At 35.1% G+C, this 22,029-nt stretch overlaps 4 protein-coding genes and 1 long non-coding RNA gene across 5 annotated transcripts; 2 read left to right on the top strand and 3 right to left on the bottom strand.

Annotated features, from left to right (window-relative positions):
• Window positions 1-3,596: 3,596 nt before the first annotated feature.
• LOC104715837 (auxin efflux carrier component 1) lies at window positions 3,597-7,300 on the bottom strand. The gene is made up of 6 exons (XM_087467312.1): window positions 5,872-7,300; window positions 5,444-5,681; window positions 5,173-5,258; window positions 4,321-4,478; window positions 4,145-4,221; window positions 3,597-3,982 (listed from the first exon to the last, which is right to left on the bottom strand). The coding sequence occupies exons 1-6, from the start codon at window positions 7,133-7,135 to the stop codon at window positions 3,916-3,918; spliced, it is 1,890 nt and encodes a 629-aa protein (XP_087323438.1). The 5' UTR covers window positions 7,136-7,300; the 3' UTR covers window positions 3,597-3,915.
• Window positions 7,301-11,669: 4,369 nt separating this feature from the next.
• Window positions 11,670-12,609, bottom strand: LOC104712971 (protein C2-DOMAIN ABA-RELATED 3-like). The gene is made up of 3 exons (XM_010429982.2): window positions 12,403-12,609; window positions 12,218-12,313; window positions 11,670-12,133 (listed from the first exon to the last, which is right to left on the bottom strand). Exons 1-3 carry the CDS (start codon window positions 12,520-12,522, stop codon window positions 11,843-11,845), a joined length of 507 nt encoding a protein of 168 aa, XP_010428284.1. The 5' UTR covers window positions 12,523-12,609; the 3' UTR covers window positions 11,670-11,842.
• A 505-nt stretch (window positions 12,610-13,114) lies between these two features.
• LOC104712970 (ERAD-associated E3 ubiquitin-protein ligase component HRD3A) lies at window positions 13,115-17,640 on the bottom strand. The gene is given in 6 exon segments (XM_010429981.3): window positions 13,115-13,189; window positions 13,191-13,514; window positions 13,588-13,911; window positions 16,105-16,329; window positions 16,419-16,910; window positions 16,989-17,640. Coding segments are annotated over 6 exon segments (1,968 nt in total). The 5' UTR covers window positions 17,517-17,640.
• LOC104712969 (uncharacterized) lies at window positions 14,253-15,877 on the top strand. Its single transcript, XR_755565.3, has 3 exons — window positions 14,253-14,527; window positions 14,707-14,834; window positions 15,224-15,877. It is a non-coding gene; the product is annotated as an uncharacterized LOC104712969 (long non-coding RNA).
• A 2,542-nt stretch (window positions 17,641-20,182) lies between the features above and the next one.
• LOC104712968 (non-specific lipid transfer protein GPI-anchored 9-like) lies at window positions 20,183-21,152 on the top strand. Its single transcript, XM_010429980.2, has 3 exons — window positions 20,183-20,638; window positions 20,782-20,817; window positions 20,951-21,152. Exons 1-3 carry the CDS (start codon window positions 20,302-20,304, stop codon window positions 21,025-21,027), a joined length of 450 nt encoding a protein of 149 aa, XP_010428282.1. The 5' UTR covers window positions 20,183-20,301; the 3' UTR covers window positions 21,028-21,152.
• The last annotated feature ends 877 nt before the right edge of the window (window positions 21,153-22,029 follow it).

Below are 22,029 nucleotides of genomic sequence, written 5' to 3'. Positions count from 1 at the left end.
ACTTTAAGATGGGAGGACCCAAGTGAAAGGCTTCAGCATAATGCTGAGTAAGCAGCCTGGATTCTACAGCCTTCTCTGATGGATTAAATGGACTCAAGAAATGTAAGTCTCTAGACCTTTAATAATTTACAAAGCATGCTCAAATATGATTCTCGGTATAAGATTAGGTAGTTAGGAATTAAATTCATGTTCCTTGCTCGTAATGTTAGAGGTTTTCTGTCTTCGGTTGGATTAAATCTTCGCGAAGGCCTCTATCCTGGGATCTCTTCCATTTGCGTTTGTAGGTCTTTTCGACATCGACTTTTGAGTACTTAGTCTCGCGATTAATGTTCTCTTCGACTTCTCCAATTATTTTAAGAGTTTTTTTTTGTCTTAGTTTTCTACTTTGTATTCCTAGTATATGGGAATTAAGTTTTTAGAGATATTTTTGTTTTCTGTTGGCTTTCGAATTTCAAAAACGTATTTCACCCTTGTATTTTACTCTTATATAATATAATGAAAATGTTTTAGTAAAAAAAAGAAAAAAAAAATAAAAATAAACAGGCTCAAATATGATTCAAGCTTTACAGAATTAAACAAAAAATACTTATAACCCCCGAAGTAACACCAACAACATCATATAAAACTCAACTATTAGAGTATTTGTATTACTATACTATAGTTACAAATTTAAATAAGGGATATAGGACTATGTGTAGTGTATGTGTGTGTAGGCGTGCACCTGGGAACAGGTGATTGTTCATCGAATTCATAGCCGCATTTGTCTTTATTTGTTGGTTTGTGAAAAGATAATCTAATTACTTTAGTTTTTAGAGACATACTAATACTAGTACTCTAGTAGTATAAGATAAGTCTATTATAATTATACTAGTAAATCCTCGGTGGGTTTTTTAGTAAGTCGAAGCAAGTGTTCACGTGCAACAAACAAATGTTTTTAAACACGACAAAAGGAATGAGAGTCATTCAAACTATGATAAGATATACTATAGTATAAGATAATTTAAACATATGATATACAAGTGGTGATATGTATGCGTGTGAGCATATCGCATATAGCCCCCATCACACATAATTTATTTATATACTTTGTAAAGCTGGGGTCCTTATGAACTCGAGGGGCCATAACAAAAATATAAAGCCCACTAATTTACAAGTATTATAGTATTTTTTTAATAGTTGAATCCTTTATCTTTTTCTCCCCTCCCATTACCAATTTTTTTTATAAATACTTCCATAAACGTTACTTCTCGTGGATGAATGAAAATAAGAAAAAACGTTACCTTTTCTATTTTCATTATCATTATGTAAAAGCTTTCGATTTTATCAAATCGTGAATTTTCTTTCTTCTTTTTTAATTTTCTTTTTCTTTGTGCTGATCTATTTGGTTAAAATAGATGAAAGAAAGTATCGGCCGTAACTATGTAACTTTGATCAACTTCGATGGAGTATTTGTAATGACAAATCAGGTGACTTCCAATGTCTTATTACCATGGTGGTGATGATAAAACCCTAAATAATGATATAAATTAATTTTTAAAAAGCGTAGAAGTGATGTTTTTTATTTGGTCGTCATATCGTATCTAAAATCTATTTCTGTTTTAAATATCGTATCTAATCTTTCCTGTACGAAATATAAATCTTTCCTTTTTTTTTGGTTCTCTTAAGCACTAGATTTTTTTTTTCCTATATAACCTTCTCTTTTTCAGCAAAAAAAAAAGGCAAAAAAAAATCTAATGTACGAAAGTAACAAAAGAAAAGAATAGAAAAATACGATTATTTTTTGAAAAGAAACAAAATTAATTAAAAGACCCGAAAACAACCAAAAATAAAATAAAATGAAAAAGACAAATGACAAAAAGCTCTCAAAGCTCTGTCTGGGCGACGGCCGACCCAACACCGTCTAGTGGCAGGCAGAGACACTAACATCTGCAACTATGGCCTCCCGAAATGACGTTTATACCCTTCTACGCTTTCACGTCATCCTTTGGTAAAATTAAATGACTGGAAAAATCTCAAATCCAACAAATAAGAAATCTTTTCCGTGACGAGATTAACTTCTTTATGACAGACAGACCTCGTTCCTTTCAAATCTCTCATGTAATATCAACAATCTCATCCGTCCAAAGTAACTATTTATGGCTTTTTCGACTAATAAAAAGAACTAAGGTATTCATGGAAATCTATCATATTACAATGTACAGTAATTTAGATTTTATACATACATGTAAAAATACATAAAACAAAAGAAAACAAAACATTGAGAGAGAGCAGCAGCAGAGAATAATTGGAAGCTTCTGAAAAAATGTTTGTGTGTTGAGTGGCAATATGAAAGCGAAGTGACACGGCGTCGTCTTCTTCTCTTTTGTCTCATTCTTCTTTTTTATTTCTTCTATGAGTAAGACATATTTTTCGCTTTCTTTACTTATTTTTAATATTGAAATGAACAATGTAAAATTGCAGGTTAAACACACAAATTTTGTTTTAAGAAAGAATTAACAATAGTAGTAATATTTAACTACAAACATTGAAGATTTGAAGAATACAACGGCGGCTGTAGCCGTCTCATGCAGAATGAATAAATGATGATTTCTTTTACGTGAGGCGTGCCATAAGTTTATGGTCGCTCTCTTTTAATTATTTTCTTCGTTCTAATTATTATTACACCTTCCCATATTTATTACTTTCACTTCACAATTTTTCTGCAACCATTTTTCCATTTAACAATTTTTTTTAATACTAATAAAACTCGTCATTAATTTCATATATTTTCAGTTTAGCAAACACATTATAATTATTTTACTTCTAATTGAAATTAATATTCACGCAAATATAAAGTACTTTTACAAATTACAAGCAGAGCTTGTACTTTTATTTTCATGTAAAAAATAAAATAATACTTGAAAGTTAAAAGGGTTTGTAATCAAACTTAATTGAATATCGAGGAATTTTATAGTTTAGAAACAAAATTAATCATTATCATATAAGATCGTTGTATAAATATGAGAATTTATATATCTTCACCATATAAAAGCAAATAAAAACCCATGGAAAGCATCAGCACATCTAAGTGGTATGTAATGATTCTGAGAAGAATCAGAAAAGGAAAGAATACACAATTGACAACACTAAACGAATCTTTTAAGATTCCACAAACGCAGTGAAGAGGAATCTTGACCAAGTCGAATAACGTACGCATGCACCAAGTCCCTATCTCTTTTAAGTGCTTCATCTATCTTTCTACATTTAATCGAGTGTTCTGTTGAATCCCAACCAAAACTCTTGTGTACGTTGTTATAGTCACATGCGATTTCATAGTCTCTCACCAAAACTACATGGAAATTTCTACCATTCTAAAACTAATAGTATTTATAGTTACGTTAGATTTGAAAAACAAAACCCAAATTAACCGGAGAGAAGTCCCTTTCGCCGACATTTTTGTTTGAAATGTACTTTACTATGTTAGTTTCTGATCTATTTTAGATCTGCTAAGTTAAGTTAGTTAGGTCATTTGAATAATTCGTAAAAATGACTAAATTTATTGTTGTGAGAATAGATACATTTACACACCTATTATCACTTTAGCATGCACACATAAATTAATTGAACTTTTGGGTTTTTTTTCCTTAACGTTTTAATTCACTAAAAGTAGCAACGCTTTTACAAATTCCTACAACCTACCAAAAGAAACACGAATGTTCATTAAAACTAAGAAAAAAGGTAAAACTTGCCAAGCACCTCTTCTTCTTCCTTTCTTCAAGAGCTTCTTTCTCCAAATTATCTTCGAAGTTTCACTAGAAACTCCTCTTTTGATTAAATTTGTGGGTATCCAACAAAAAGGGCATCTTTTGTTCTTTTCACATTTCATAATCACCCAAAAGATTTAAAAAAGGTCCCTGTGTTTAAGGTAATATCTCATCATAGCCCCAAGAGAATGTAGTAGAGAAGAGTTATGGGCAACGCAATCAGCATGCCAAAGATGACACTGCAAAAAGAACATTACCATTCACGTTAACCAAAATAAACCCTAATCAAATTTACTCATCAATGAAAAACAAAGCAACCAGATTTTTTTTTTTTTTTTTTAGCAAACAACATTTATCATATGATACGACAAAACTATATGATGGATTAATAATAAACTTACGCAGTGCTAAGAATGTCAGGATGCACATTATACTCCTTGGCGAACACAAACGGTACTATTCCTTGTGGCAATGCTGCCTGTTTTTGTTATCAATAAATAAAAATATTATATTAGGACAATTAATAGTACAGTAGACACAATACAAGTGTTTCATGCAAATAAAAATAAAAACATACCTGGATGATGGCGACACGGAGTAGGACGCCACGGAGGCCAACGGCATAAGAAGCAACGAGCATGACGGCAGGTCCGACGAGAAATCTCATAGCCGCCGCAAAACCTGCCCTTCTGTTTCCACAAGCTATTATTCTTGGGTTTAACGCCATGAACAACCCTTTAACACACATTATAAAAAAATTTACATAGGTAAGTACACAATTTAATACTATTGCTTTGCCTTTTGGTTTAACTTAAATATCCTACTCTTTTAAACAGGTTAGCTGCAAAAGAGTGACATAAAAACAATCATCACAGCCACTAATCCACCACCATTAACATCATCATTATCATTTAACCTATATTGATTTTTCAATAAAGTTACTGATTAAACGAATTTTATATTCAGTTGATGGAATTCTACTGAAACATTAATAAGGTAAAAGAGAGTTTTTTCATCGATAAGAGAGACATTAAATATATATTTTTTAAAAAAAATTGTTACTTTAAGAGAAAATAAAATAAAAATGGGTTCCTACTATTAAAGAGAGAGACATGTTATGATGATAAGCAGAGAACTGTGGAGCATGCTTTCTGCTATGAAGCCAGTTTTGTTTGCTTTTTTGATACAAACATGTTTTTTCTAGTTTTCGATAAATAAATAAAAACTTCAAAAGAAAAAGCCATCAGTGAATCATGCATCCACATGATGATTTGGTTTCTTGTTTTCTTTTTCTAATTTTAAAACACTCTAAAGAATGAAGGTCAGAATAAAGAGAACAATTGACTGTTTTATGGTATTAATTATGTAATAAATGAAAAGAGAGGTAAAAATTAAAAAAAAAAAAAATAGAAAAGAAAAAGGAACTGACCAAGACTGAACATAGCCATGCCTAGACCTGCATCTGAGAGTATGGAGATAGACTTTGCTATAAGAGCTGGCATTTCAATGTTCCACCTGCACAGACCACATCAATTTAATTCCCACAAATCTTTCTCAAATCTTTTCTTTCAACCTACAATCAATCTAAAAAAACTTTCAAACTTAGACGCATTCAAGACTGACCCCTTTTCTTAACAAGAAAGTGGTTAAAACATTATAGACTCAAAAGTAAAGTAAAAAAATTAGGAAACAGTACATACTTGAAGGAGACGAGGGACCAGGCGATGCCGAATAAACTAGAGTAAGAGTTGGGATTTCGGATTAGTTTCCTCCAAACCATAATGAGAATGAGTCTTGTCATCACACTTGTTGGTGGCATCACTTTAGGCTGCGGCGTTTTGTTGCTTATGTTGTTGTTTCCTCCGTCCGTTGCCAAAACTTTGCTATCATCATCTTTGTTACCGAAACTGAACTCTTCCCTCTCCACAAACTGGTTGTCTGTAATAAAGACAACAGCAACAACACATTAACCACTACTTACCAAATACAAAATCTTGATTAAGCCAATAAAAAAATCATTACGAAATTTAATTGTAACCAAGAGGAATAATAAAGCGGGGTTGTTATTGTAAAGAATATAAATCAAATAGCAAAAAACAAAACAAGAGAGTAAAGTGAGGGACCATACCGTTAGTATTCCCCTGAGGTACAGAGATCTTAACGTCCTTTTGATGATCGTTCGTAGCAGCGGCGTAATCACCATGGTGGTTTCCTCCACCGCCGAATACATCCGACACCGGCGATGCACTCGAACTCCACACAAACATATGAAGATCTCTTCCATTCCCATCTTGCCTCTTTCCACCACTAACCGGAGCGTTACCTTTCGCCGCCGTAACTCCACCACCACCAGTCTGAGGCGAGAACATCCCTGGATTCGGCGCCGGATAATGCGCCCCTCCGCCGCCACCACCACCACCACTCCCTCCAGATTGATAATGAAACCTCCCAGCTCCGGCAGCAGTTCCAGCAGCCGTGGGTTTAGCAGCACCACCGTCTTCTTCATAGTTCGAAGGTCTCGGAGTAGGTCCTTTGGAACCAAACACAGCTTCTCCAGGACCAAAGTTAGAGTTCCGAGCACCACCACCACCACCACCAGAAGCCATCATCGAGTAAAAATCAGTATGGTTAAAGCTAGACCCACGTGGAGTCGGGTTTCTTGAACTCTGAAGAGAATAAATCTCAGCGTTGGTTAGATTCGAAGGCCGAGGAGTCGCAGACAAGCCTTGAGACCTTCTCGAGTATATATCAGACCTCGAAGCGTTAGAACGACGAACAGTAACATGAAGCTTCCCATCTTCTTTAATCTCAGCTTCAGTCTCCAATGGTTGTCTTCCATCTAAAGACATAATGTCTGAATCAACATGAATCGAGACAATAGATCCAGCTGTGTCCGGAAACTGCTCGGAGATCAAAAGCTTCGCTCCACGGTACTCAAAGAGAAAAAGCATAAGCGTGTACCAGATGATACACTGAAGCACAACGATTTGAACCATGAGCTGGCCGGAGAAGTCACCGTACATGCCTTTGAGTAGTGGTATCCCCATGACTAGAGTGTTTGGGAGAGTGGAGAGTGAGAAGAGTGTTATGGTCCAGTCTAACGAGCCGTTGCGGCTGAGTTTGCACCAGAGGAAGAGGAGAGAGAGGACGATGACCTTTTGAAGTGAGTCAGCGGCGAGGAAACGGAGGTTCATGGCGTAAGGGTTGTTAGCGGCGATGAAGTGGAAAGAGAGGAGAGGAACGGCGAAGAGAGCTACGAAACGGTTTATGCCGGAGCACTGGTCTGGTGTGAATATTTTCCACCATTTGACTGAGCCGTAAGCGAGGATCATAGCTACGTATAACGGAACCATAGCCGTCATGACATGGTAAAAGTCCGTCGCCGTTATCATCTTTCTTTCGCCGGAGAACAGAGTGTGAAAAGAGAGAAGAGAGAGAGAGAGAGAGAGAGAGAGAGAGAGAGAGAGAGAGTTTTGTCTTTAGTTTGGGAGAGAAGTGTGTGAAGAGGGAAAAAAGAGTAAAGTGAGTGTTGTTGAGAAGTGACCACATTTTTATATTCTTCTGTTTTTTTTTCCGTTGAGAAATATATTTTTTTCTTTATTCTTTCTAAATGCTATATATATATATATAAATTTTTTCTTTTTGAAATGAAACTAAAATTTTTTGTCATTTTCGTTCGATTAGTTTTTTCAGAACTAGTTTCGTGTAGGAGTAGAAAACATTAAATGTAATTTTCGAAAAGCTCAAGTGAAAAGGGGAAATATATGTACCATATATATATTCTTTTTGGTTAGAAAATAACATTCCAACATAAATGAGTGATGTAATGTAATGTAAATTTTGATTGTAATAGGACAAAAGAAGGTAATAAAAACGAAATAAAAATGGTTGTTGGATGGCCTGATGTAGGTGCGTGGTGGAGCTTCGGGGATAGTGAAAGAGAGGCGGCCTTGTGCGTTTTGCGTAGTCCAAAGTAGGGCTGGGCACGGGACGGGTACCCTTGAATTTTCTCCGACCCTTTACTCGTCCCGACCCTAACGGGTAACAGAAAAAATTTACTCATACTCGACCCTTAAATAACGGGTACCCGGAGAAACGGGTACCCGGTAAAAAATAGTTGACCCTTTACTCGTCCCGACCCTTTATTATTACCCGGAAAACGAGTACCCGATAAAAAATGTTAATAATCGCAATAATAATTTTATCTTTTGAAATCCAAAAAATGAAAAATTCATAAATTTATGCAATATATAGTTCCAAAAGTTATAAAATTACGAATTTTGAAAATAAAAATAATATATTAATTCAGTTAGGCTAAGTTGAACTTAGGTTTTAACTCTAACTCTATAAATTAATAATAAATAATAATAATAATAATACAAAATATTAACGGGTATTTACGGGTCGGGTAGCAAAACGGGTAAAGGGCCGAGTAACGGGACGGGTATTGAAAACTAAACTAATACCCTATACTCGTCCCTTACTCACGGGTAATATAATTATAATACCCTTTACTCGACCCTAAAGCTGCGGGTACCCTTTTTTTCGGGACGGGTACGAGCCGAGTAACGGGTCGAGTACGGATAACGGGTATTAGTGCCCAGGCCTAGTCCAAAGCAGAGGCTCTCTGTTTTTGCTTCTGTGAGTTTTTTTTTTTGTTCTTTTGTAAATAGTAATAAGTATATGAATTAATTAAGTAGATAAATTTATCTCTATTTTATTACTATATTTATTATATTAGTAATAGTCCCGATTTAGTAATTAAAATATAATAAATTTAGACATAATATTACAACAAGTAAAAGTAGCTATACAAAAAATAAAAAAACTGGTTTATAAAAGTGATAGGCCCGATTGGGTGTTTATATGAACTTAGAAAATTGGTTTTAAAGATCAAAAGACTTCTCTCAAAGAAGGGTTTGTAAGTTTTTAGAAAATTGTTGCAATCGTAGATCCTAATTGGAGACTTTTAGTTGTTAGGGATGAAAGCGAACTATGTGTCTATGTAATATCATTAATGTTGAGTTATCATTGCATGGGAACTATGTTTTTCCAATAGAAGTGATGCCATATAATAGCACAAACGCAATTATATATCTCAATAGAGATATTAATATTGTTAAGAGAGTATGTTTGATGCGGTTGAGGCGAGGCATGCTCATTTATTCAAATGTATTCAATGTTTAGCTAGCTATGTGTATACCATTACGCATACTGTAAAGATATTTTTTGTGAATTCAAGTGCCAAAGTTTACATGGTTCGAAGACAAAATTTTAAATGGCTGGCTATTTGGGTTGTTAAGGAAGGCAAACCAATACCGCAACTCGTGCAGCCTAATTTGTGTGTGTGTGTGTGTGTGTGGATTAGATGGTGAAATCATATGGAAAGCCTAGTAATTTAACTGGTTTTATATGGAATAACTCTAATAAAACCATATTAAACACATATTTTTATATGATTTAATACAGTTTTAACACATAGTAATTTAACTGGTTTTATATTTTTTGTGTGTGTGTGTTGCAGTTTGGTGAAAACAAAATAATACAGTAACAAAACTTTCAAGATACTATAAATTCATCAAAAAGAAATAAAAGAATAAAATAACAATGGATAAAAGATTTTTTAAAAAGAAGATAAATAAAAAGAGAGTGGTTCTGGTTTTGTGTAACATAGTCATAGAGATAGATCAGTCTGATGTTGTGTTTGCTTTTATCTAGAAATATTTTAAAACTCCGTACAAAAGCAAATCGGTTGATGATATAATGAGGAGTGCTGCTGATATTTGAGGAAACACAATATTCCATCAAACCAGTCTCTCTGCTCTTTCATCATCCCATACAATTACAACACACAGCTCTTCTTCTTCTTTTTCTTCTTTTTCTTTTTTTTTTGCTTTCCAGCTTTTTATTTTTCCAATGTTTTTCAAACTTTTCTTCAAAGCACAATACTTATAAAATAATATAGGGATTGTTCTGATCTAAAATAATTAATAATTCGAGTTTCCTCGCCATGTTTTTTTTTTGTTTGACCTTTTAGCATGCAAAACACTTAAAACAAGAAAATTATAATTGACCTAAATGCAAACACTTTAAACGGGAAAAAATGGAAAAGAGGGTAAAGATAATTAGGTTTCCTAAAGCAAATTTTGACTAATTTTAACACCTTTAGGATATACTATGCTTTAAAAATTAAAATTCAATAGTATTAAAAAGTTGGTCTTAGAAATCGACAAACTATTCTCATTTAATACGTTAATCAATGCGAATGATAACATGCATGAGAAAACCAAAAACAAAAAAAAAAAAAGCATGCACGAGAAACCAAAAGATATACTTGAGTTATAGTATATGTTCCACAACCTAAAATTAATTCGGCTGAATACTTAATTCTACGATTTGGAGCTAGCCGTTGTATTTGAAAAGTAGATTATTTACTTTATTTTATGCATCGTTCTCATGCGGTTAGAGATTACAAAATATGCTGTTTCGACGGATTTTTACCATATTATTATGATGGCAACTTATTTATACAAATTATATCCTTTTTAACTATTATGAGTCTCATTGGTGATTGTTTCAGAAACAAATAGAAATAGACGATTAAGTAAAAAGATGAAATGGACAATTATGAATCACAAAAGGAAATTTCATTATTTGATTATTAATCACTACTCATAAGTACCGTATACACATCTACATGAATTATAAAAGAAATAAACTACATCTATGAATCTATGATTAATTTTTTCATTAGAAGTTACTATATGTATGCATTGCATATGCTACTTCTCACGCAAACCGAAGGTCCATGCGTTTGTGCTTTAACACGCTTAGCTAAAGCATGCCTTCTAATTGTAATCAAATCAAATACTCCCCCACTAATGAACGGATGATGGCTAATGAAGATTCCTATTTGATATGAAATGTTTTTAGCTTTTATGAATAAATTCAAATAGAGATGGTAGACATAAACAAAAATTAACCACGTATAATTTGATTTTGAAAATATCTGCAAAGTAATCATACCGATTTACTATAAACATAATTATATATGTAAAAATAAATTAGTTTTGATGGATCGAAGATATTATTGTCCAAATAAATAACTTTAGTATTCCTAAAATTTTACAAATGGATTTTATTAAAAGTAAAAGAAGTAGAGGAAGAGAGAGAGTGAGAAGTGAGAACCAAAGGAGAGGCATGCGCAGAGAGGTTAATGATGGGGGCTAGGGGTACAAATGAAAATTCAAATTCAAAATTAGAGGCGTGGCACTCTAGTCAGCTTCATTAAGCATCATCCGACCCGAACTCAATGTTTTCACTACTTTTTGGATGATAATAAACATAGGGGGATGTTTAAGATATAAATCAAGAATAAAAGGGTCTGTTTTACAATTTCGAAAGTTTCACCCGACCAAAAGAAAACATCAGACCAAATACCGATCTACGGCTACGAATCAATGAAAAAAGCATATAATGTAGTATAGATAGATAGATTAGATGCTTTCACAAAACCTTTTTATATATATTATTAAAATTTTATTTTAATCTTCTTTTGCACGGTTTTGGGTTCTATAAAAAGGCTGAACCTATAAAAAGAATATATAAGAAATAGAACAGAGAATATTATAAAAAAGGATCTGAAAAATTACCAACTTTTTCTTACTCAGTTTCAAAAAAATTTAAGTTATATATATATTGTGTTCCTCAAAAGCTGGCTATTGCTGCACAAAAGTTATCTTTTTCATCTCTTTTTCTTTTTTTTCTTCACTTCGTTAAAAGGAAAAAAAACAAAAGAAAAATAAAAAGAGAGAATATACGAAAACGTAAAAAATATCTTGTCCTTTCGATAACTTGATGATTCCTTTTAAACTAAACATCAATCACTAAAATTCGTGCCGTCGTCTTGGGCAGACGCAAAACCAATGGCTTCAAACACACATATTTTATTAAATACTTTTATCATAAAGTATGTTTTCAATTTTAGTATATGTTTTTTTTTTTTTTCTTTGTGTGTATAAAATTACCGAGCCGGACTCTCGTATATGGGCTTAGCACAATATAGGAGAAAAGCCCATAAGTAATTGTTAAATTTTTGTTTACAAGCCTTTAGAACCGGGGAGATCAATCCATTGGAGTTCGATCTCGACTTCACCACGCTCGACGTTGCGGAGTCGGAGACAAATGTTCTGAACGATACGGTCGTTGATCCAACGGATGTAGCTTTCTTCAGCTAAGCAGTTTCCACGGTTTGGACCGATCGTTGTTATGATGGTTCCTTCTGGTAAACCTGAGAGCTCCATTCGTAAAGCTTCTATGTACGGTTTCAAATCGATCTCTGCGTTTCCCATTTTGTCGTCTTTGCTGAAGAGGTCGTGGTCGTACACTATCTGTTTTTAAACCAAATAAGATTTTGTAATTCTAGGACCGGACCGGTTTGGTTAAGAAAGTGAAATGTTAAAAAAAATGTTTACCAGAGTGAGCGGGAGATTAGGGTCGGTGACTGTGAATGTCAAATCTTCTTCCCATTGTGGGTTTATGTTTTTCTTCACCACTCTAGTTTTGAGTTTCTGCAAAAAAAGAGTTTTGAATTCTGAGCTTGTTGTATATATGTTTCTGAAAATTAGTTTGAGAGAGAGACAGAGAGATAGAGAGAAACCTGGCGACCTAGCTTGAGGACGACGTAAGGATCGCTGCTAGAGACATCACGTACGGCGAGGTTTACACCGCGTTTGACACGAACGCGGAGGATACCTAATAGATTATCCATCAACGACATTTTTCTCCTACGAGACGAGAAAGACGATTAAATTGATACAAACAGACGAAACTGAAATGTGGTTACTAACTTCGAATAATGAATGTTAATGATTATTATAAGGAGCGAAAATATTCAGTGGAGTTTTAAAATATACAATTTCTTTATGTTATTAACTTATCGTCATTCGTCACATTATTTGTTTTTGGCTCAACGTGAGGGCCGCTTAAACGCAAGTACGTGGATGTCGTATTATTAAATTGCATATTCAACGATGATTCATATTCGTTGATTCAGTTTAATTAAGAAGAAATTAAAAAACATGCAAGTCATAAACACTACCATTTTCTGCAAGCCACGTTTTCTTGATATAAAAGTTACTACCAATGGCTTTGACCATTGTTGTCTATTGTTGAAATATAACGTATATATATAACTACTTCGATCCTCAATCGTAAATTTCATTCGAGTAAACATCATTTTATCAAAAATCAAAGTGAGTTAGATAGAAAGTACAAACCAATTTATATACATATAAAACAAATAGGAATCAACCTGTACAGTGTCACGACTACACAACTAGTATTAATCAACCTGTACATATATAAACACATCAGGATTCGTTGGTGAAAGCAATAGACACAATGACGAGAGGTTGTGCAACGTCAGGACCGATGTGATCCGATAAGAACTCTGAGGTGTCGCCGTCTCTCACGGAGATGTAGAACAGTTATAATAAAGGCTAGAAGAAGAGTCACCATGATGGAAATATCAACATAGTTTCTGCGAATCCACAACCTCACAAAAGCAAGCATGATAGACATATTAGGCAATTTGGAGACAGGTTCGTTCTCGAGGGCTTGATCGTAGTAACTTTTAGCAAGATTGAGATCATAGGGAATCCCTTGTCCATATTCATGCATGTAACCGAGGTTGAACATAGCTTGTGCATTTGATTGAGATGTTGCATACATGTATGCCTCTGCTGCACGCACAAAATCCCTCTCCTTACCCTGAGAAAACACGAGTACAAGCATCATGAGGAATCAGTCAGCACACTAAGTTTGTGAACAAGTGCAAACTTACCCGGCCGTAGTAATATGCATCTCCCACAAGCAAAGCAGCATAGTCGTTTCCTTGTTTAGAGGCACGCAACCACAAATCATGAGCCCGCTCCTGCCTCTCTTTATCCGTGCAAAATCCAGAAACTCCCATACACATGCTCTTTTCACCGTATTTATCGAGGATCCATGCAGCGTTACTTTGTGCTACTTCGTAACCAAGCTCTGCCATTCTTGAGTACAATATAAAAGCCTTTCCCAAATCACCTTTAACGTAAGCTTCTAGAGCCCATCTAGATAGAGAACTCCATGGTCCTCTTTCCGCTACTGACTTGTAAAGAGCCGCAGCCTGCAACCAAAATGCTAGCAAAGTGAATAAGCGATCAAGTACAAAGTTCCTCAAAAAATGTTAACTCACAATACTGTAATAGCAAGACAGAGTGAAAATCAAATAGCAGAGAGACAACCATAAGTAGAAATAAGTGTATTACACCCTAAACCCTTTAAGGTACTTAGAGCAAGTCCATTGGGAGACTTTAGCAAGATTCTTATTTTTTGTTATTTATTTGGGACAAAAAAATAAATCAAAATTGATTAAAAACATAAGACTTGCCTCTTAATTAGTAAGTTTTGAGACCAACTCTTATCAACTCTTATTGGTACGTGTAGCCATATGATAGGTTTTATTTTTGATATAAAAAACAATTTTTTTCTTTTTTTCTCTTCTTTCTCTTTCTTCTCCACATCTCTTTTGCGGCACCGTTCCTACCTTCACTCCCCAAATTCTCATATTTGCGATTAACCAATCTCCGTTCTTTGCTCTTTTTGATTAAACAATCTTCAGTCTGAGGTGATGATTAAGCAATCAAAACAACACATCAGAGGTTCTGATCTATCGACGAGTTTGGATATGGAACTCACGGAGATTTGCTGTGGGGAAGGAAGCTGAAGATGGGTTTCTCTCGGTACAGTCAAATCTTAACCTCTGTTTCGTTTTTGTATTGCAATTTCCCCCTTTGTCCGTTGTATGAAGTGATTTGGTGTGAACTACTTGCTAATTTGAAATCAAAGGGATATATATAGTTTCCAATGTTTGTTCGTTGCTAAAAAATTTGATAAAAGATTGGAACTTTTATTTCTGTAGTTTCAAAGTTTCAACCTTCTTCACATTCTTATAATCAGCTTGTTGAGAATGCTGATGAGTGCATGGTCTCAACAACGAGGTCTTGTACGATATCTGCTTCAGGACTCTCAAACTCACTACTCCCAGCTGTAAGACTCATTATCCTATACTGCTCTTCACGAATGCTAAGATTAGTTGTTCTTTGTTCATATATGCGTTGTCTAGATAGTGATTATGTCATTGTTTGGTATCACTATTTCTGATCTGCAAGTCTCTATCGTTTTGTTACTGTTTCCAGTGGCATGTGCTATTGGTTTGTCTATGGATTTGTGAAAATATACAGTCTGCTTGATAATATAGTTGCCTCTGCAAGTTTTGTTACTGTGCTTCATCATGTTTTTTGATGTTTATGGAATTGTGATAGTATACAGTTTGCTTTATAATATAGTTGCCTCTGCAAGCTTTGTTGATGTGCTTCATCATGTTGTTTGTTGTATGTGTCTATGGCTTACATACTTGGTTTGTTCAATGTCTGCAGTTGGTGATTTGAACCACTTGATCTCTGCCACCATGTCTGGTGTGACTTGCTGTCTGAGGTTCCCTGGTCAGCTGAACTCTGACCTCCGTAAGCTTGCTGTGAATCTCATCCCATTCCCTCGTCTTCACTTCTTCATGGTGGGATTTCCTCCTCTCACATCAAGAGGTTCTCAGCAGTACTGTTCCCTCACAGTTCCTGAACTCACCCAGCAAATGTGGGACTCCAAGAACATGATGTGTGCTGCAGACCCAAGACATGGACACTATCTCACTGCCTCTGCTATGTTCCGTGGCAAGATGAGCACAAAGGAATTTGATGAGCAGATGCTGAACATGCAGAACAAGAACTCGTTCTACTTTGAAGTCAACCGTCTGTGACATCCCCACCTACTGGTCTGAAGATGGCTTCCACTTTCATCGGCAACTCAACATCAATCCAAGAGATGTTCAGCGTGTGAGTGAGCAGTTCACAGCTATATTCACAAGTTAAACTAAATGTTCCACTTAAATTAGTTATATTAAAAAAAAAAATTCAAAAATAAGAACTCCAATAAGAGTTTACCATTGGAGAAGTATAATTTTAATTAACAAACACAAAGTTCTTATTTTGTAAAAGTATATTTTTTACTCCTAAAAAAATATAAGAGCTTCAAAATAGTGATCTCCCAATGGAGATGCCCTTAGACCACTCCTACCTCAATTAAAGAAAACGAGACATCTTTCATTAATGAGCAAGACATGGAAATACCATTGATGAACTATCAATTAGCTAATCTTTTGAAGCAATAATCCAAACAGAACACAATCAGATTTTTTTCAGACTTTCATTTTCACTTAAACCATATGGATATAAAGCTCATTGCATTGAAGGAAATCAGTTACCAATTTCAGCATGTTTATGTTCTTTTTGATCCCGGCGGCAACATGTAACATCTTGGCCATTTGATAAATAGCCTTAGGTAGTTCAGCATTTGCAGCCACAAGGAAGTATTTGGTTGCTTGCTTCACATCTCTTTTGACTCCAATGCCTTTAAGATACAACATTCCAAGGTAATACATCCCAATTAGGTCTTCACTATCAGCAGCCTTCTCAAAATATTCTCTTGCCTACAATTGCAGAGATATTGTTGAAGGAACGAAAATGAAAAAAACATCCCTTTTGCTTGATACTTGCTTTAATTATATATTTTACTGACCTTAGTATAGTTTTTAGCTACTCCATAGCCTTTGAGATACAAGTACCCGAGGCCATTAAATGCTGAGAAGAGACCTTGTTCAGCAGCAAGTGTGAGACATTGAAACGCCTTGGTATAGTTCCTCTCAACACCAGCTCCTCGGGAATATATATCACCCATGATTCCCATTGAATTCAGTTCTCCCTTCTCTACTGCCTTTGAAAACCAGTAAACTCCCTTGGCGTGGTCTCGTCTTAATCCTCTCAGACCGAAGTAGTAAAATAAACCAACTCTGTACATTGCTGAAGGGTAACCAATCTGTGCATAGTGGTCCATTACCTTGAAATCTTCAGCATCTTCCCCGTGGAATTTCTTTAGCATATTTTTATCTTCAGCTTTTCCTCTATGAATTCTAATAATTGGTACAAACATGGTGTAGTCCTTAGAGATCATAAAGCTATTGAATGCTGCCTCTGCTAGTTCACTATATAACTGAGCAGCTTTATCATGCATCTGTTATAAGAATCAAGAAACACATACTTAGCCATCCAGAACATTTCCCAAGAAACGAAAGAACTTAAGCTTGCTTACATCTAGCCTTATATATCTGTATGCAAGTGCCATCTTCGATTGCATATCCCCTCCCTCTGCCGCTAACTGATGTTGTAGAAACGATTTGGCTTCACTCGTCTCTCGTATCATCCCGATCCCATACACAAACCCCATCACAGATTTCGCGTGCAGATCTCCCGCTGATGCAGACGCTTCTAGCTCTGTAACTGCTTCCTCCATCAACCTGGTGTTTCCTTCGCTCGCCGCAGAGATAATCTTCTGGAGGGAAGAGTAGTACCGCGTCAACGTAAGGTCAACGGTAGAAGACTTGTCCAGCTCAAAGATTGGGCGCCAAGAGCCAGGATCAAGTTCTTGCTCGGATATTGATTCCGATTGCCCGAGATCGCCGTAGCCAGAGTATTCGTTGGTGCTGTTATTGTCAAAGTCACTAAGAAAAATGTCATCCGGGAAATTGAGAACGAAGTACTGCGCCTGAACTCGATTAATAACAAGCGAGAAAATGAGCAGAAGAGGCAAGACTACGATCCTGTAACATGATACTCTCATTCTACCTAGTACCTTCTTGTGGTTTATTTGTTGTTGCTCTGCTTTTCACTTCTCAGAGATTTGATCGATTTGAGAAAATGAGAGAAACAATCAAAAGTCAAAACAGATGGAGAGGAAGCAAGGTGATTACGTAATTGGACAAATTTCGTGGGACTCAGTCTTATACATATAACGACTTTGACCCTGGGACTTGTAGCCCAAGTTACTAACACCACCTTTGACCATAGTCCACATAATCCTTGAGCTATTATTACATATTTCATACTCCAAAATCCAAAATATATATATATATATATATGCAACCATTATTGTATTATCAAATATTCATACGGGGTAAATACTGAATGGCGTTTACAGAGAAACCTACAAAACTAGTCCCCTAAGAGTGAGGTTAGGAATATTTTAATATTAAGTTTTGAAAATTGTTTGGTTAAAACATTTTTTAAGAAACTGTAAAATTGTATGCTCCAATGGTAGATCATAATTTTGGGTTTTTTTAAAATTTTAAAACATTACTAGGAATTACAGAAAAATAATAGCTTATCAAGTAGTTAGAGAAACTTCAGTCTGAAAAACATTACTAGGAATCAATCCTGAAGCTAACACACAAGCTCTAGCTTTATGTACCAAAATTCCAGTGGGGTTAAGCCCCTCGTCTTACCCTATAAAATCCATACAACCATTTTATTTTTAAAAAACTTTATTTCATTGACAAAGCTCTAATCTCAAAGACGTGCACCTGCACACACTGCAGATGCATATGCCTCTACATTGATGACATACCCGATCGTCCAACTTACCAACTTCTACTGCATTCTCACCATGCCTATGAGGATATGATTCAAATAAAAAACACACATAATAAGAAACCATTAGGTCCATTATAGTCTCGGGAAAAAAAAAACAATGAAATTAAAAAACGAACCTGTTTAATAAGCATTTGTAACAAAGCTTATTGGGGCATAGCTTGTTATTCATCTTCCTGACCTTGCACGGTGCGACGAAGTCCATAGTCTTCTGTCGAACACTACAAACAAACAAACAAACAAACCAATTACCCCACCTTCTGTTGAAATAAAGATAAAATATTATGAGTTGACTAGGAAACGTATCAAGCCAATCATAACAATTATTACTTAATATGAGTTACCTAGCATTCCATGCAGTTCCAAAGTCTGAGCTTAACAGCAAAACAGCTTGGCTATGCTTCATGATTTCACTCTCGGGAGTACAGGGGGAAGAAGAGATATTCTTTTTTCGAGACTCATTACATGCGTTTCCATGGCATTTGTAGTCCTCAAGCGCAAGCAGAACACACGTTTGGCATCTTTACATAACTGAACAAGTATATCAGTGGATATTCCCAATTTGTGATCTTGATTCCAGAACTTGCTTGAGGTTCCATCGTTAGGCTGGAGATGCACATTGGAGAAACCAGCTTCTTTATCCAGCAAGGTGAACTGTGAGGGGTGGATAAACCCTACTTCATCAATGAATTCAGAGATACAATCACAATAATGTCATAGGAAATTTACAAAACTTTAACAGGATTCAACGTTACTATTTACTATTGGTTCAACCATCATGGGAGAATCCTTAGATATCAGAAAGCTATATTGACTGCAGTCTCAGTCTCAGCTGGAAGAAGCAGACGAATCTATCTCTGAGACCGCTTCCTCCATTAAACTAGTGTTCCCTTCACTCGCCACAAGAAGCCGCGAGAATTTTGTGGAGTCCAGAGTAATATTGCGGCGACGTGGACGGTGGAATCGTCTGGCTCGAAGATTGGACGCCATGAACCTGGATCAAGCTCCTCAATGGACTTAGATTCGGATTCCCCGATATCATCGAAATCAGAGGGAATCGTTGGCGCTGGTATCGTCGAAGTCGTTGTTGAGATCGTCGTTGGAGAGAACGAGAACAAAGGGACGAGAATGAACGCAATGAGTGTAGAGAGAGAGAGTGTGAAGATAGATAGTGCAGCGATATGACTGTGTGTAACCTGAGACTCTCATCATTATCTTTTTTTCCAATCACTTTCTCAAACCATATATATATATATTTTTTTTAAGAAGAACTAAGTGACGTCATCTCAGCGCACTTCTCTATTATGTTGCCACGTCGATTATTATCATTGATCCAATATTTATCCGCCACGTAATCATGTACATTTGTATGTATTACTTGTAAATTGTAATAGACATTTACGTTTTAAAATTAGTTTTGGTTTTTAATTACCATTTTTTTTTACTATATTTTAATTTTTTAAAATCTAGAATCTAAAAACCAAAAACTATAAGACAAATTATAATTCAAAAACCATTTAAAAACTTGTAAACATTCATGGCCTAATATTGAATGGTGATTTTAGTTTTTGATTGATTGTTTTCATTTTAAATTTATTTATAAAACAGAGAATATATAATGCTAGTAACCTTTCATTAAAATTTACTCAGATTCATCAGTACTGTATAAATAAAACGTGTGGGGAAAAATGATTTCAGTACTAGGAGGTAATCTAAGGACTAGGCCACGTAAATTAAATTTGCACTAATCCTCGAGGCATGCACTTAATCAAAACAAATCAGGTAATAAATATCCATGAAATAAAAAATCATAAACAAATCTCACCATCATAAGTAACCACAAAAACAAACATCGTATGTAATTCTCCATTTTCCTCTACTTATAAAGAACACGCATATACATACTCTCACCCGTAACGCGAAAACAAAAAAAAAAAAGAAGAAAAAAAAACTCAAAAAGAAAAATCACAAAACGAACAATGGAAATTAGCAAAATTATGGCTGTGGTCGTAGCCGTCGTCGTCCTCTACTCCGTCCAGGCTACGGCACAAGGAGAAGGAGGAAACCCTCAGGCGATGGCTTGCGTGCAAAAACTGTTGCCGTGTCAGCCTTACATACACTCGGTGAATCCTCCTCCTCCATCGTCGTGTTGCGGGGTGTTGAAAGCGATGGTGGAAACAGACGCACAGTGTTTATGCACCGTTTTTAACAACCCTGAGATGCTCAAAGCTCTAAAGCTCACCAAAGAGAACGCTCTCGATCTTCCCAAGGCTTGTGGAACTAACCCTGACGTTTCACTCTGCGCCAAACTCGCTTGTGAGTAGTGTGATTATATTCTTCGGTTTAATATCTCGTCGATCAATAACTTTTAGTAGTATTAATTAGATTAACATGATTTTCATATGTTTTTTTTTTTTTTATCACATGATTTTCATATGTTTCTCTCTTGTTTTATGAAGCTTCTCCTACTAGTGCGTCGCCGGGACCAACCAACGGTATGCACTAATTCATATTTAATTTCGAATTTGATGTTACATTATTTCATTGAGAAGCAAAAACATTCATAAAAATACACAAACTATAATGATGTTTTATACAAACTAATGATGTGGCCTAATCAATGAACAGGAACCTCTGCCGCTTCTGCCGTCAGCTTCAATCGATTTAGCTTTCTGTCTGCTTTTGTGGCATTGATCTTCTTTTGATTATGTCACTTACATGTCTCTATTTTTATATTTTGTCCGTGTTTTGTTTAATTAAGCATCTTTAATCTGTTGTAAACATTTTCATTGTTTCTTATATCAGTCATGATATGATTTTTCTTTTAAAACACACTGTACACAAGCTTCAGCCTTCAGCCAACCCTAAAATCACCAACATTAATATTGGAGTGGGCTAAAAGTGTCCACCACACCAGCTTCGCCCACTGGGGTATATATATATGAGACATTCGATTGCCCTCTATCGTTTATAATTATCATATTCAGGGCAAAGCTACTAAACATACAAACATGTAATTGCATCGATGAAAACCAAAAAGAAAAAGCCGATAAAGAAAGATTGAAAAATTATGCAAAAAAAGCTACAGTCAACATACAAACAACGGTATGCACTGATACGAAATTATGCATGATATTTTATTATGCAAACAGTCAACCCATTATAAAATAAGTTACAAAATTATGCAAAAAAGTGAAAACATAAAAAATAATCAACTAGTGTACTGTTAATATATTTCTGTTAGATACTCATTTCATTTTATGTAATTCATACATTTTTAAAAGTGTCATATCATTAGAAAAAATGAAAATGGTGAAATAGTGCAGATAAAAACAGGTGAAATAGTTTGAAATAGTAGTAAGAATATATAAGCAAACAGATAATGTATAGTTTGATGTCATTTATATCGTATCAAATCTCTCACTTTTAACTCATAAACGAATTTGAGGATAAGTAAATTGATACGTGTCATGATTTCTCAAAATGATGGCTAATCATAGCAAAATTCAAAGTCAAAACCAATTAGCAATAACTTGATATATTTCTATATCATGCATAATTTTATATACTAAATAATGCTGGTACATACTCTTCACTTTCCCAACATTTTAATACCTCATGACATATTATTTTCTCCAATGGAGAGACTAAATAACAAGATTGTGAGGACATGCATGGTGTAGTACTTGTTACATGCACACAGGACG

The sequence above is a fragment of the Camelina sativa genome, chromosome 9, assembly GCF_030686135.1.
Source record: "Camelina sativa cultivar CO46 ecotype springtype chromosome 9, ASM3068613v1".
Classification (NCBI taxonomy): domain Eukaryota; kingdom Viridiplantae; phylum Streptophyta; class Magnoliopsida; order Brassicales; family Brassicaceae; genus Camelina; species Camelina sativa.
The sequence above is the reverse complement of the archived record's forward strand: the minus strand, read 5'-3'. Positions and strand labels throughout refer to the sequence as shown.

Excerpts from the sequence above, each read along its gene's own strand:
- LOC104715837 (XM_087467312.1), bottom strand. The coding sequence starts at position 7,135 with ATGATAACGGCGACGGACTTTTACCATGTCATGACGGCTATGGTTCCG. Across the intron at positions 5,682-5,871 it reads ACCTCAGGGGAATACTAACG|ACAACCAGTTTGTGGAGAGG; the intron begins GTATGGTCCCTC and ends TCTTTATTACAG. Across the intron at positions 3,983-4,144 it reads CCTGACATTCTTAGCACTGC|TGTCATCTTTGGCATGCTGA; the intron begins GTAAGTTTATTA and ends TTCTTTTTGCAG.
- LOC104712968 (XM_010429980.2), top strand. The coding sequence starts at position 20,302 with ATGGAAATTAGCAAAATTATGGCTGTGGTCGTAGCCGTCGTCGTCCTC. Across the intron at positions 20,639-20,781 it reads ACTCTGCGCCAAACTCGCTT|CTTCTCCTACTAGTGCGTCG; the intron begins GTGAGTAGTGTG and ends TGTTTTATGAAG. Across the intron at positions 20,818-20,950 it reads GTCGCCGGGACCAACCAACG|GAACCTCTGCCGCTTCTGCC; the intron begins GTATGCACTAAT and ends ATCAATGAACAG.
- LOC104712971 (XM_010429982.2), bottom strand. The coding sequence starts at position 12,522 with ATGTCGTTGATGGATAATCTATTAGGTATCCTCCGCGTTCGTGTCAAA. Across the intron at positions 12,314-12,402 it reads TCCTCAAGCTAGGTCGCCAG|AAACTCAAAACTAGAGTGGT; the intron begins GTTTCTCTCTAT and ends CTTTTTTTGCAG. Across the intron at positions 12,134-12,217 it reads CTAATCTCCCGCTCACTCTG|ATAGTGTACGACCACGACCT; the intron begins GTAAACATTTTT and ends GTTTAAAAACAG.